At 51.4% G+C, this 15331-nt stretch overlaps 1 protein-coding gene and 1 long non-coding RNA gene across 6 annotated transcripts in view; one reads left to right on the plus strand and one right to left on the minus strand.

Annotated features, from left to right (window-relative positions):
• The window catches only part of RBFA (ribosome binding factor A), a 29198-nt gene extending 13883 nt beyond the window's left edge, over positions 1–15315 (minus strand). The window contains exon 1 of one of the 3 annotated variants that reach the window (XM_072814461.1): positions 15075–15315. Coding sequence is in view for 2 of the 3 variants with exons in the window: in XM_072814348.1 (XP_072670449.1) it covers positions 518–678 (161 nt within the window). In the remaining variant the exon portion in view is untranslated. Of the gene's footprint in view, positions 1–444; positions 716–15074 lie in introns of those variants that run through there. The other 2 variants (XM_072814348.1, XM_072814403.1) reach the window with 2 other exon arrangements.
• LOC140626821 (uncharacterized) lies at positions 388–8359 on the plus strand. Of its 3 annotated transcripts, none has more exons than XR_012025859.1 (4): positions 388–506; positions 5171–5285; positions 7929–7990; positions 8095–8359. It is a non-coding gene; the product is annotated as an uncharacterized lncRNA (long non-coding RNA). The 3 variants fall into 3 exon arrangements; XR_012025868.1 differs by lacking the exon at positions 388–506 and adding an exon at positions 1044–4100; XR_012025848.1 differs by lacking the exon at positions 388–506 and having other exon boundaries at positions 1054–5285.
• Positions 15316–15331: the final 16 nt, after the last annotated feature.

A 15331-nucleotide genomic window follows, 5' to 3' on the forward strand; every position in this document is an offset into this window, starting at 1 on the left:
AAGCGAGTCCACACCACAGAGCCGGGTCTAGCACAGGATGACCTTGGGTCAGAAGAGCAACGCATCTTGCTGTCACGTCTGGACACCGGCCCTGAGGCCACAGGGACGGCGCCCGGGCCCGGAACGCTCTCAGATCTGCCCCCGATGCGTCCACTGCACCCCGGCGAGGAACCAGACTCCTGTGTCCCTGACGCGGACTAGACCGCGGACCTCGCGCGGTGTCACCTGGGCGCCACGGGGACGCTCGGAAACACCCGGAGCAGGGGGAGGGGAGGCCCAGCAGCGTTCAGCCGGGAGCGAGGCTCCGCCCCGTCTGCAGCCACCCGGACCCCGCGAGCGGGCGAGCGCCGCCGACCCGGCCCCCGGCCCCCGGCCCCCGGCCCCCGACCAGGAGCCCCCGGCCCGCCCGCAGACACGCCGCCCCCGAGGACACGCGCCCCGCACCTGCGCCCGCCGGGCGCGCGGACCCAGCCCGGACCCCGCGCGCAGCGCCCCGCCCAGCCCAGGTGCGCATTACTTAGTTTTCGAGGCAAATTTCTTGAGCAGGTTCTTGCCGCAGGGGACCGGCGAGCCATGCAGGCCTCGGGCACCCCCCGGGAGGAGAGCCGCGCGCGGACCCCAGGGCGGCGCCAGGAGCCCGCGGCGAAGGCCCCACGGACGCGCCCTTACGGCCCACATGGCTGCGGCGGGAGCGCGGGCGCGGGCGGACGTGGGGCGGGGCGGCGGGGGGCGGGGCGACGGGGGGCGGGGCGACGGGGGGCGGGGCGGGGCGCAGGCGGCGGCGAACTGTAACCTGGGGCGGGCACGCGGGGCGGGGCACGCGGGGCGGCGGGTGCGCGGAGCGGGGCCGTGTCCTCGGAGGTGCGGGCGGCCCAGGGCTCCTGCGGTCAGTGAGGCCTCGGCGCCTCTGCAGCGGCCGCGCGCTCCCGAAGGAGGCCGCCCGGTGCCCGGGGCCGCCGGCCTGTCGCCTCGCGCCCCTCCCACCCGCACGGCCGGGCCCCGCGGGCACGTGGCGCACGGACGCGGTCGCCGAGGGTCGCACTGCCCGGGACACGGCAACGCTCGAGGCTGCCCGGAGGCGGGGTGGGAGGGGAAGCCAGGCGCCCAGCAAGCTCGCAGTGGACGGTACTACGACTGCTCTCAAGACTTTTTTCAGCCAAAAGAATAGTAAACGGTTTTTAAAGCTTATTTACGTGATCCCCACTACAACATGGGCTGCACGCAGGACCCCGACATCTGACCCAGCCAACGGGGCGCCCTTCGGCCAAAAGAATATTAAACCAATCTATACAACGGGCTCTAGTAAATACACAAAATAAGAATTTTTTCCCCACTAAATGTGCCCTATGTCTTGGCACTGAATCAGCCCTCACAAGGTCGCTGAAGTAGCACCCCATTAGGAACGGGAAGGCCGTGGGGAGAAGTCAGGATGCTTTCCACCAGACTGTCCATCATCTGTCATCTGGCTTGGTGCATCGCGCTTCCTGTGAGGTGTCAGGACCAAGGCCTCTGGTATGCAGATCAGTGGTTGAAAACTATTCAGCACGCTTTGGTGTCTCTGACTTCACATTCTGGTTGGATATCCTCATGCTGAGAAGGGGGAGGCGTCGCTGGCCTTACACAGTATCCCTTAACTATGCCTAGGTATGACCCCCACTCATCTTGACCCCAGGGCAGGGTGGGGGCAGCATTTTCGGGTGTCACAGAGAATCCTTTTTTTTTTTTTAATATTTATTTTTATTTTTATTTATTTATGATAGTCACAGAGAGAGAGAGAGAGAGAGAGAGAGGCAGAGACACAGGCAGAGGGAGAAGCAGGCTCCATGCACCGGGAGCCCGACGTGGGACTCGACCCCGGGTCTCCAGGATCGCGCCCTGGGCCAAAGGCAGGCGCCAAACCGCTGCGCCACCCAGGGATCCCATCACAGAAGAATCCTAACCAAACCCAGGCCATTGGCACACGATGGCACATGGGGATCTGGGTGCTAGTCTAGGCATCGTGGGACAGGCTGAATGTGCCTTTAATGGGTGTGGCATTTAGAAGGGAAAGATTTATTAACTGGAATTACATTAGGGGGTGTTCTCTTCCCCGAAGAAGGCAGAGGATGGCCATCAGCCCTGGAAAAGAAGGACATGAGGCAGGCTCAGTGATAGAAACACTGGGAACCAGCACAGGGAAGGGCAGTGACCTGACCCAGCAGGGCCCCTGGATTGTTTGAAGACAGAGGCCAAAGTAGACTCACAGTGATCACCCTCCACCCTTTGGGAATCTTAGAGACCCCAAACCTGTGGAAGTCCTCTGGGGCACCTGACCTGGGAGGGATCAGAGTGAAGACAGTCTACCCGACAGGGAGCCAGGGTAACGCCGGCCCTGCTACAGCACAGCACACGCTGGAAACCATCCTCCCATGAGGCTCTGAGCTGAGACAGGGTGACCGGCTTTGTCCCCAATTCAGAACCCAGGAAAAACTGAGTCATGTCCATACTCTCTGGTGAACAGGCAAGGGCAGCTGTGCTGAGAAGGTGGTGCTAGCACCTCTAACATTGCTGTAGTTGATATCTAGTCCCCCAGGGATGCTTGGGTGGATTAGACACCTCCAAGGTTGAGCATCTGCCTTCAGCTCAGGGCATGACCCCAGGGTTCTGGGATCAAGTCTCACATTGGGCTCCCCGCAGGGAGCCTGCATCTCCCTCTGCCTGTGTCTTTGCTTCTCTGTCTCTCTCTGTCTCTCATGAATAAATAAATAAAATCTTAAAAAAAAAATAACCTAAAGTGCTGGCAGCAATACTAACAACAAGGTGTCTGGAAATGTACTGTAGACTGTGAATGAGGGACATGAAGACGCTTAACCTTGGAGGGATGTACGATGAGATGCGGTGGTTGACAATACACAAGGTTTGTGGAAAAGGAGAATCATAGGCGCTCTGATGCTCCGGGGGGCAAACCAGGGTCACTGTCCAAGAGGAGGACTATCCTATGCGGTCTCCACCCATGGGGGTTGCAGCCCGAGAGCCCGGAGCTCCCTGTCCAGCTGCAGAACTGGACAGGTCACTGGATGCCTGCTCACAAATCTCTGTGACCAAGACCCTGCGGGTCTGCCAAAGCCAGAGGCGGGGATTGCTGCAGGAGCACCCCCCATGTATTGGGAGAGATGCAGATTCTGTCCCGCTTCCCTACCTGGGCAGGGGCTCCGGGTGCATCACATGCAGTGCTGCCCTTTTGATGACACCATTCTGAAGAGCTTCCATCAGGGCATCCTGATAGACTAACAGACCTGATCAGAGAGAAAAGGCCCCTGCATGAGTACAGTTGGACGGTCCCCAGGAAGGGTGCTCTGCTCTTAGCAGCTGCTGTTGCAAACACATCCTGATCTTGCCAAACATCTGACAGAGGCCGCAAGCTTCTTCGTGTCTCTTCGTTGTTGGATGTGGGGCTGACACGTGCCAGGCAGTGCACTAGGCCTGCACACACACTCTCCCACTAGATCCTCCAAACACTGGGCAGCCAGTCCTCATTTTACTCACGAGGAACTGAGGCCTGACGGCAGGTCACATAACTCCTAGCAAATCAGCCCAGACCCTGTGGCCTGGGCCCATGTTGCGTCACTACCTCCTGGCATGAGCATTTGGTCTTTGGGGTAGGGATGCCACCCTGACAGCTGCGTATGCACGATGGACACTAAGCCACAAGCAGAATTCTCAACTGTCCTTTCAGATTCAGAAGAGCCGAGCACATTTGAGCAGAAACTGAGAAGAAAACCCTTTCCTTCGGCATGGAGCTCTTTTCCTCTGGGCAGCGGGAGCAGCAGGGGAGGCTGCTGGAAAAGCCTAGTCCACGCCCTTTCCCGGCTGTTTTCCCAGAATCTCAAGCACGTCCACCAGCCTCTGATGTTACTGAAACTACTTGCTCCTTCCTGCTCACCTAGAGGGTCTGAATTTTCAGAGAACTCTGGAGCAAGTTAGCCCAGCCCTGTGCATGCCAACGTGGGGCAGTGGGCCCTCCCGCAAGACGGAGCGATTCTGGGACACCAGCACCTGTGTCTGAGAATTCAGCCCAATTCTGATGCTGTCTACCTTGGAAATAGCATCCAATCCCACAGGTGAAGGGCTCAGGCCTCTCATGCTGCCCCCACCCCTGACCTCAGACACTGGTCAGATGTCCCAGGCTGTTACTTGTATTTCTGGCCAAGTAGCCACCAGTTGGAGATTCCAGTGACTTCCTCCTTAGGCTCCGTTAATTTGTGGCAGTGGCTCACAGAACTCAGGGAGACACTCACATTTACCTCTTTGTTAAGGGATCTGAGAGAGGGTGAGAACCCACAGCCCAATGAAGAGGCGCACAGGGAGAGATTTGGGGACAGGGCATGGAGCCTGCATGCCTTCTGCTGACAGCTGCCATTCTCCCTAGTCCCTGGGTCTTCACTGATTCAGAAGCTTCTGAACCCAGGCATTTTGGGTTATTATGGAGGCTTCTCTGCTTGGCCACAATTCATGAAATCATTGGCCACTGGCTGATTGAAACGCCAGGCCCTCTCATCTCCCCAGAGGTCAGGTGTGGGCCCCATGGTTGGGCCTCCTGGCAGCAGCCCCTGCCCTTGATCGAGTGGGTTCCAGAAGGCACCTTTTTTAAACAAATGGCACCTTTATCACTCAACGCTTCAGAGATTTTGAGGGTTTGGACAGTAGGAGCCAGAAACTGTGCATGAAGACCACAGCAGAATAACCTACTATGTTTCTTACAAATCATCATCTCAGGTGGCAAGCATGGTCTTCCTTGTTCTACAGAAGAGACAGGAGCGGCTCTTGGGAGCCCTAGGTGTCCCGTGTCCTCTGGCCCCCAGCCCACAGAGGTCACTGGCCTGAATGTCCGACATCAGTGCCGATGCTCTATTCTTTATAAATGCCGCACCAACCCACAACATTTGGGACCACCACAGGGTCCACTGCCTCTTGTATGTAAACACAAGGCATGAAATGTCGAATAACCAAACTAACACTAAGCTATTTATTTTTTAAAGTGAAGGCTCATAAGAATTCATCCCCATAAATTTTACTAAATTGTACCCAGAAAATCAAAGTGTAATGGCTCTACTCCAACATGCCCAGACAGGGGTGTGAAGACTCCATATGGTACTATTCTCATCCTTTTTGTTGTTGATTTGAGTTTCAGAATGATGTGAAAACAAAAATCAGAAATATTTCTACATGGAAAGTAAAGTCCTGGGAACTCAGTACCCCAGCCTTCTACGTGGACTCTCAGGACACCGCGGCTGTGCCGGAGAAAGGTGGGTGAGGGGGGTCAGGACCACCAGGGGGTTTCCTCCCTCATCACTCCCCAGCCAGGCGGCCCCAGACGCACCACGGCCCAGGTACCACTGCCGATGTTGATGAGGATGGCAGTGAGCTTCATCCCACACAGCTCCCTCCACCCAATCAGCCTCTGGGTCTGGGGTGTCAGGTTCATGGCCAACAGCATGAAGTCCAATCACTGTAGCAGGTTATCTAGACTCTCACAGTAAGTGGCCCCGACAGCTTCCTCCTCTATTTTCCTACAGAGGGAACGAGGAAGAAAAACCATGTTCTCTAGTTAGAAATCCGTACCGCAGGCCCGGGAAGGAGTTTCTGAGGACCCCTATCAACGTGAGTCTGGGACCCTGCCGTGCAGACCCATGGCACCCCTGGATTCTCAGGGGAGGCCTGGTTCTGAGGGGTCTCCCTTGAGGCCCCTCGAGCAGCAGCTTCTTCCTGGACCTCAGGGGCCTGGACCAAGCCCAGCCATACACCCACATATGCTCAAGGACGACAGAACATTCCTGAAAGGATGTGGGTCCCACTGCAAGCAGGAATACGAGCAGGTCCTTTTGTGACCACAGACAAATGTGGGCAGACACCCTGCAGACACCTGGGGATGCTGCTTATCAAACAAAGCAAGGGCCCTGGTCCTGCTCCGGGCACCCCACGCAGCTGGTTACTCCTGGAGGTCACAGCCTCCCAGCCAGTAGCCACTGCCATACGGATACTAAATGTGAAATATCACAGGTTGGGGTCTGGTGATGGCCCGGAGAAGAGACTTTGTCCTAGAAGAACCCTGGTCCCCATGTGCACGGTCATCACCAGGAGAGTCATCATTGCACCCCAGTCTCTTCACCGCCCATGGTGCAGACTGAGTTGGGCACGGCCCTCAGCAGGACCTCCGCCAGGCTCTGGCCAGCTGGAAGGTGTTCCACGGCAGTGGGAGGCCGCTGCAAGCTTGTCAAGCATGGCCATCGTTGGCTGGATGCGCGTGGGCAGTTGCGAGCACCTCTTAGATGGATATGAGCCCGTGGCATCCATGAAGTGACTTGGAATCCCAAAGCCGGGTGCTGGGCTGAGGGCAGAATATGCACATTCAGGGAAGCACCCCCCACCCTCCCCAGGGCCCATATGCACTTCAGTATTAAAGGAACCAGACACATGTCTGGTCCCTCTGACACAAGGGCCAGAGTGTGGACAGCTTCTCCCTTGAAACAAATCACTTTAGAAATTAAAAAAATACAATTGTGAGTTAAAATCTCTTCTCCGGTGAATTTTTTCAATAATACAAAGTCACTGCCACACTCTTAGGTAATCACAATCTCTTTCCTGACCATCAGTCTTATTTTTTGGAGAGGAAGAGCAGGGGAGGTCTATGGAGAATGGAGGCTACTACATCCAAGCTAAGCTGAAGGCAGTGATGGCCTAAGTCTGCTTGGCTCATGGCAGGCCCGTTTTCTGACGTTTACCTGCAACTCTAGTTGTGACACAGAATCTTCATTTCAAAAGCCTCAGCCCTCTGAGCGATCTTATAGCCAATGCTGCCCATGCCAACGATTCCCAGAGTGGCCCCCCTTACTTCTCGGTCCATCCAGTTTGTAGAGACGCTCTGTACCTGGTACAGTGGTCAGCGCATGACCTGAAACCCACAAGGTGCAGGTGAGCAGTGGGGACTCCACACAGAAACCCCGCACCCTGCTGCGGCCCCGGACCCAGTGCTGACCTCTGACCGCAAACAAAGGTTTCTGCGAAGACCAAGTGGCAGTTTCCTTGTAACAAAACTAGAGCATCCTGGCAGAAAGCTTCAAGATACCAACTTCTTTTACATTAAGGAAGGACTTTTGGCTAAAATGTGTTGGTGTCAGCATGTGTGTGCGTGAACCCGCAACCAAAACCACAAAGCCTGGCTCCTGCCTCCTTCCTGGAGGGCCTCCACACCACAGCTCCAGCAGGAGGATGGGGCGTGCAGAACTGCAGCAGCTCTGCCTCTGCTGGGGGCACGCCCATATGTCCAGGGGGTGCGGGGGTCGGATCCCGCCCTTCGCTCCAGGGATGCGTGCTCACTGACCTGTGAATGACCCCAAGGGCACGTCTATAGAGATGCTATGGCCTGGGTGGGGACCAGGGGGACTGGGTGGTGGCCAACATGTGCCAGGAGCTGGGCTCTGGCCTCATACACTGTGCACAGTGGCTCCAATCGCCAAGTGCAGCAGAGTCCCGGAGACAGTGTGAAGAAATCAGGCCCAGAAAAGACTTGTAGCTTGAAGATAAAAAATTATGTTACTGCCTCTGTCATGAGTGCCTGTCATCTGCTCTCTTTGGAAAACCAGCAAGTCCAAGGGCTGCTTAACTTCCACCACCCTGCGAGCCGCCACCAGGAGCAAGGCCATGCCCATGTCTGCCATGGGGCTGGACACAACCTGTGGTGAATTGGCAACCTTCACACTAAAGTTGGCAACAAGCTTCAGGTCCAGGTGATCTAGACCTGCTCCTGGTGAGGCAATTATCTTCAACGATGGCAGGCTCCACAGGAGCTCCTGTTCAATAGCCAGCTTTCCTCCCCAGAGATAAGAGCTGAATTGTGTCTTATTTTCCAAAAATTCTTGCATGATAATGAGATTAAAATGTTTCTGCAGATCTCCAACATGATCTTCACATATACCGTAAGGCCCTTCCAATCCAGACACCAAAACACCAGGTAAGTCCCGTTCCCCCATGGCCTGCAGTAAGACAAGCACAGTTCCTGCTGTCAAAAATAGGCTTTAAAAGAACCACCAATATGCTCCTCCATTGCTCTTTTAGGGTTCTGAGCACCTGGCTTCCAACAAGGGAGGATCCCCCACCCACAACTTGAAGCAATTCCCAGGATTCCAGTAGGGTGTCTGAGAATTCAACTCAATTCTGATTCTATGTACCCAACAACAGCATCAGATCCCAGAGGGTAGGGGCTCCATCCTACAAAACCACCACCCCTCCCTTAATTAAGATTAAGCCCCTCTGCTCTTCCCCCAGCTCATGTTCTCTCACTCTATCTAAAATAAATAAATAAAATATTTAGAATACTGAATCCTTTCCAGAAGGTTTTCAATTTCCTTTGCCCACATCCATCAGAAGAATCACTATCTATGGCAGATACAGCCTCACAAAGCATATTTTATTTTATTATTTATTTATTATTATTTTTTTACAAAGCATATTTTATTTATTTTATTTTAATATATTTTTTAAATTTTTAAAATTTATTTATGATAGGCACACAGTGAGAGAGAGAGGCAGAGACACAGGCAGAGGGAGAAGCAGGCTCCATGCACCGGGAGCCCGACGTGGGATTTGAACCCGGGTCTCCAGGATCGCGCCCTGGGCCAAAGGCAGGCGCTAAACCACTGTGCCACCCAGATATCCCCAAAGCATATTTTATACTGAAAGTTGAAACTACTCCTTGATCCATGGCCCACAGAATGGATGCTCTGTTAGCATCGTGAAAATAACTCCGATCTCATCGCACACATCCATCCAAGCTCTTTGGTGACCGGTATTGTCAATGATCAGCAATATTTTAAAGGGAGTTTTTTGTTTTGTTTTTTTGCTTGGTTTTGTTTGGTTTGGTGAGTGGTAGGTTTCAACAGTGGGTTTAAAATACTCAGCAAACAGGGATCCCTGGGTGGCGCAGCAGTTTGGCGCCTGCCTTTGGCCCAGGGCGCGATCCTGGAGACCCGGGATCGAATCCCACGTCAGGCTCCCAGTGCATGGAGCCTGCTTCTCCCTCTGCCTGTGTCTCTGCCCCCCTCTCTCTCTCTCTCTATGACTATCATAAATAAATTTAAAAAAATTAAAAAATAAAATAAAAATAAAATAAAATACTCAGCAAACAATGATGTAAACAGATGTGCTGTCATCCAGGCTTTGTTGTTGCATTTCTAGGGCAGAGGCCCAGTAGATTTAGCCTAATAGTTAAGGACCCTAGGATTTTCAGAATAGTCAGTGAGCACTGGCTTCAACTTAAAGTCAGCAGGTACTTAATCCCCTCACAAGAGGGTCAGCAGTCAGCCTGTCCTTTGAAGCTTTGACCCAGGCAATGACTTCTCTTCTCTACAAAAGTCCTAGATGGCATCTGCTTCCAAGGGAAGACTGCTTCATGTATATTGAAAATCTGTTGGTCCATAGTCACCTTTGTTAATTATCTTAGCTAGATCTTCTGGATAACTCTCTGTGGCTTCTACACCAGCACTTGCTGCTTCATCTTACACTTGTATGCTATAGAGAGGACTTCTTTCCTTAAAACTCAGAAACCCACCTCTGCTAGCTTCACAATTTTCTCCTGTGGCTCCCTCACCTCCCGCAGCCTTCATAGAACTGAAGAGTCAGGGCCTTGGTCTGGATTAGGCTTTGGTCTAAGGGAACATCATTTTCTATCCAGACCAAACTTTCTCCACATCAGCAACAAGGCTGTTTTGCTTTCTTATTATTTGTGTGTTCACTGGAATAGACCTTTTTAATTTCCTTCAAGAACTTTCCTTTGCTTTCACTACTAGGCTGTTTGACACAAGAGGCCTAGCTTTCAGCGTAGCTCAGCTTTCAACATGCCTTCCCTACTAAGCTCAATCATGTCTGTTTTTTAAATTAATTTTTTAAAAAGATTTTATGTATTTATTTGACAGAGAGAGAAAGAGCATAAGTAGCAGCAGAGGGAGAAGGAGAAGCAGACTCCCCACTGAGCAGGGAGCCTGACGTGGGATTCGATCCCAGGACCTGATCCCAGGACCCCAGGATCATGACCTGAGCTGAAGGCAGATGCTGCACTGACAGAGCCCCCCTGGCGCCCCCCTTTCTAACTTTTGATTTAAAGTGAGAGTTGTGACTCTTCCTTTCAGCTGAATGCTTAGAGGCCATTGTGGGTTATTAACTGGCCTAATCTCAATATGGTGGTTCTCAGGGACCAGGGAGGCACAAGGGGGTGGGGGGGAATGGCCAGGAGGCAGAGCAATCAGAAAACAACACATTTATCAGTCCACCATCTTCCATCAGAACCAAACCCAAGGTGGTCAGCCTGATGCTCAGCAAACACAATCACTGAGACATCAAGTACGCAGCAAGGGAAGACTTTGAGAGGCAGCCACAATAGGGGGCAGGAGGGAAACCCTCACATCCACCTCCCCAAAGAGGAGAGCCACAGGAAATGAAAAGTCTGGGGAAAGGGTGCAGCTGTGCTCAGTAGCCCACAGTGGACATTGGTCTGGTTAACCCCAGGTTACTGCTTCTAGGAGGAGCAAAAATCGCGGTGCCCCAAACAACGACACGAGTAACATCAAAGATCACTAGTCACATATCATCACAACAAATAAGTTTTTATAATAATTATATAATTATAACTTATAATAATAATGAAAAAGGTTTGGAATATTGCGAGAATTACCAAAATATGAGAGATAGGAAGTGAGTAAATGCTGTTGGAAAAATGGTGCTGGTAGAGTTGCCACAAACCTTCAACTTCTAAAATATGCAGGATCTGTAAAGTGCAATAAAATGAAGTATACCACGAGGTAAAAGAGGCAAAATTAGCCTAAACAATATGTGGTTTGGTTTGGCATATTTCTGCACTTAAGTTCATGGAATCAACCCTTATGTAGCCTTCATGACCTGCTTTGTTCTAAGCTTATTAGCACATGAGACTCCTCTCTGTTCACCTGTGGATCAAGAGTTGGTCACTTAATTGATTGAGACACCCAGGGCCCCACATGTAAGCATTTTAAATCATTTATTTTCAGTATGGGGCCTCTGCTGGAATTTGAAAGCAAAGTCTCACCTTAACATTGTCTTACATCTGACTCAAATAATTTTTTTCTTTTAAAAATGCAAATTCCAGGGCAGCCCAGGTGGCTCAGTGGTTTAGCGCCACTTGCGGCCCAGGGCCTGATCCTGGAGATGGGGGATCAAGTCCCACGTCAGGCTCCCTGCGAGGAGCCTGCTTCTCCCTCTGCCTGTGTCTCTGCCTCTCTCTCTCTCATGAATAAATAAACAAAATCTTTAAAAAAATAAAAAGTAAATAAAAATGCAGATTCCGGAGGTAACTGGAGGATTCTTAAGGGTCGGATTCTTGATTTTGGCTCTTGTCATGACCTCTGGCTATGGGATCGAGCCCCACATCAGGTTCTGCACTAGATGAGGAGCCTGCTTAAGGTTCTCTCTCTCCCTCCGCCCCTCCCCCGCTAAAAAATAATTTAAAAAATGCAAATTCCTCTGGGGGCACTATACGGCTCTCCAGTCATTTTTCTTTCTTACCTTTCTTTTTTAAAAAGTCTCCATTGATTTTTCATTAATTCAGTCAAATTGCTCTCTTCCTCAACCTAACTCAAGCCAGTGCTCTGAAGGAAGGAACACTGGATACCTGTATCCTTTCATAAGGACACACAGGGACACCTGCTCCCTGACAAATACCCCCCATTTGCTTCAACGTGGATGGAACTGGAGGGTATTATGCTGAGTGAAGTAAGTCAATCGGAGAAGGACAAACTTATATGTTCTCATTCATTTGGGGAATATAAAAAATAGTGAAAGGGTATAGAAGGGAAGGGAGAAGAAATGGGTAGGAAATATCAGAAAGGGAGACAGAATATAAAGACTCCTAACTCTGGGAAACGAACTAGGGGTGGTGGAAGGGGCGGAGGGCAGGGGGTGGGGGTGAATGGGTGACGGGCACTGAGGGGGGCACTTGACGGGATGAGCACTGGGTGTTATTCTGTATGTTGGCAAATTGAACACCAATAAAAAATTAATTCATTATTAAAATAAATAAATAAAACAAATAAAATCTGAATGCTTTCCCTCTAAGATGAGGAACAAGTCTCTCTTGCCACTTCTATTCAACAGAGCAGGTAGGCAAAAACACAATGAAAAGCATCCAGACTATAAAAGTAGTAAAACTGTCCCTATTTGCAGATGACATGATCTTGTATATAGAAAATCCTAAGTATCCAACTAAAAAACTATTCCAAGTAATGAATGATTCAGCAAGATTGCAGAATGCAAGATCAGTATCCAAAGATCAACCGTATTTCTATACACTAGTTACAAATAATCTAAAAATATTTAAAACAACAATCCCATTTATTTATTTATGTTTAAGATTTATTTATTTATTTTAGAGAGACAGAAGAGGAACAGAGGAGGAGGAGAGAATCCTCAAGCACATTCCCTGCTGAGCACAAAGCCCAATGTGGTGCTCCATCCGAGGATCCTGAGATCATGACCTGAGCCAAAATCAAGAGTCAGAGGCTTAATCTACTGAGCCATCCAGGCACGTCAACAATTCCATTTAAATATCATCAAAAAAGAATAAAATATTTAGGAATTAATTTAACTTCCCTCCCTAAAAAAAACACAAGACGTGAACACTGGAAAATATAAAAGTCATAGAAATAAAGACCTAAGCAAATGGAAAGACATCCTTCACCCACTGACGACTCAACATTAAGATGGCAGCACAGTACTCCCTAAATTGGTGAAGAGTCAACACAGTCCCTGTCAAAATCCCAGCTGCCTTTTTTGCAGAAATTGACAAGCTAATCCTAAAGTTCATATGCAAATACAAGGGACCCAGAATAGCCAAACCAATCATGAAAAGGAATAAAGGTGGAGGGCTCATACTTCCTAATTTCAAGACCTACACAAAGCTGTATCAAGAAAGCGTGGTACCTACATTAGGCTACATACATACCTACATACATATCAGTGGGATAGAACTGAGAATCCAGAAATAAATCCTTACATTCAAAATCAACTGATTTAAAAAAAACAAAACAAAAACAAACGGAACCAAACCAAACCAAAACAAACAAACAAAAAACAAAATCAACTGATTTCCATCAAGGGTGCCAGGACACTCTGATAGGGAAAGAAAAATATTCCCAATAAACGGCGTCAGAACAAGTGGATGTCTAAATATGCAGAGAATGATGGTGGACACCTAGCACCCACATACACAGAAGTTCACTCACAGTGATCAAAGACCCAAATGTGAAAGTTAATGGAGGTGCCTGGCTGGCTCAGTCTGTGGAGCATGCAACTCATGAGTTCAAGTCCCACACTGGGCCTAAAGCTTACTTAGAAAAAAAAAAAAAAAAAAGTTGTTTAAAAAAAAAAAGAAGTTAAAAATTCTTAGAAGAAAGCAGGAGTAAGCATTCACAACATTGAATGAGGTAATGGTTTCTTAGATATGACACCGAAACATACAACAACACAGCAACAAAAGGAAATGATGAACTGGACATAATGAAAATTTAAAACTTTTGGGCTGCAAATGATGCCAATAAGAAGTGTGGTCAACAGAATGGGAAGAAATATTTTAAAATCATATATCTAATGAAACTCTTAAAACTCAATAATAAAGATAACTTTTTTTAAATGGGCAAAGGATATGTACAGATATTTCTCCAAGTGGAGGATAAGTATGTGAGAGGATGCTCTGTATATTGTTAACCATCACGGAAATGCAAGTCAAAATCACAGTATCAGGGCACATCTACCACAAGGCTGTAATAAAAAATACACAAATAACAAGTGTAGGCAAAGATGTGGAGGGATCAAACCTGTCACGCTTTGCTGTTGGGAATGTTAGAAGGTGTAGCCACGAGGCATCTGGGTGGCTCAGTAGGTCAACGTCCGCCTTCCGCCTTTTGGCTAAGCTCAGGTCTAAGCTCAGGTCGCGGTCTCTGGGTCCGGGGTTTGGAGTCCCCGCAGGGCCTGCTCGGTGGGAAGCCGGCTTCCCCTGCCCCGCCTCCCCGCCCCACCCCTCCGCCGCTCCCCTACGACTTGGGGGCATGCACGTGCTCTCTTGAATAAATACAATAAAGCTGCAGCCATTCTTGAAAACAGTTCGTATTCCATAAAATGTTAAACACGGTTATCGCGTGACCCCGGCTTTCCACTCATATACTCTTAGGGAAGCGAAAACCTAAGTCCACACAAACACAAATCCAGATGTTCACAGCAGCATATGCACGACGGCCAGGAAGTGGAAACAGCCAAATGTCAGACGATGGATAAATGAAATGCACACACTGGGTGACGGGCCCTGAGGGGGCACCTGACGGGACGGGCACGGGGTGTTATTCTAGATGTCGACAAATTGAACGCCAACAAAAAATAAATGTATAAAAAATAAAAATAAAAATAAATAAATGCACACACGCGTATGATGAAGTGGTAACCAGCACCGAGGACCGAATCCTGACGCCCGCGACAGCGCGGCCTGGAGAAGGCAGTCCCGGGCGATGTCCCGGTCGGTCTCCGCTCGCACGAACTGCCCGGGCAGGCGGGGGCAGGGAGGCGGGCGGGAGTCCGCGGTCGCCAGGGCTCAGGGACCGCGGGGAGTGGGGACGACCAGCCGACCGCGCTCGGGCCTCCCCCCAGCAGGACGGGAGCTGCCCCAACGGAGACCGCAGTGGCGCTTCTACGACCCCCCGGGGCTGCAGCGCGAGGACCCCACAGGACGTGGGGGATCCTCCGTCAGCTTCTTGACAAAAAGGACGCGCCCGGAGGCGGACGGGGCGACGGGCGACAAGGGCCGTGCGTGTTTCACACGGTGACCCACACCTTAGCTGGTCTTCTGCTGACGCGGCGACCGCACAGCGGGGCCTAGTCTGCCCTGACCGCCCCGGGGACGGCTGTGCGGTGAGCAGGACGGGCCTTCCCCAGCCCGTCACGTCACGGTCCTCGGCCTGTCCCGTGTGCCGGCCCCGTCCCCCGGCTCCCAGCGCTGCTCCCCGCCGGGACCCGAACCGCACCTCGCAGCTCCGCTCGGCCGGCTGCCCTCGTCACACCCCCAGGGCACGGGGGCGCCGCGGAGAAGCTGGGTCGCTCCGAGGGGCCTGACTGGGGCTGAGAATCAGGCGGCAAAGCCGGGCCCCCCGTGACCGCGGCGACACCTCAGGAGACCGACCCCGCGGGGTCCGGGGGCCACCGGCCGCACCGCCCGGGCGCACACGGGAGCCCCGGCTCGGTGTCCCGCCCTCCCGGCGCCGGGCGCGCGCGGCCCCTCGTC

This window comes from Canis lupus, chromosome 1 (assembly GCF_048164855.1).
Source record: "Canis lupus baileyi chromosome 1, mCanLup2.hap1, whole genome shotgun sequence".
In the NCBI taxonomy this organism is placed as follows: Eukaryota; Metazoa; Chordata; class Mammalia; order Carnivora; family Canidae; genus Canis; species Canis lupus.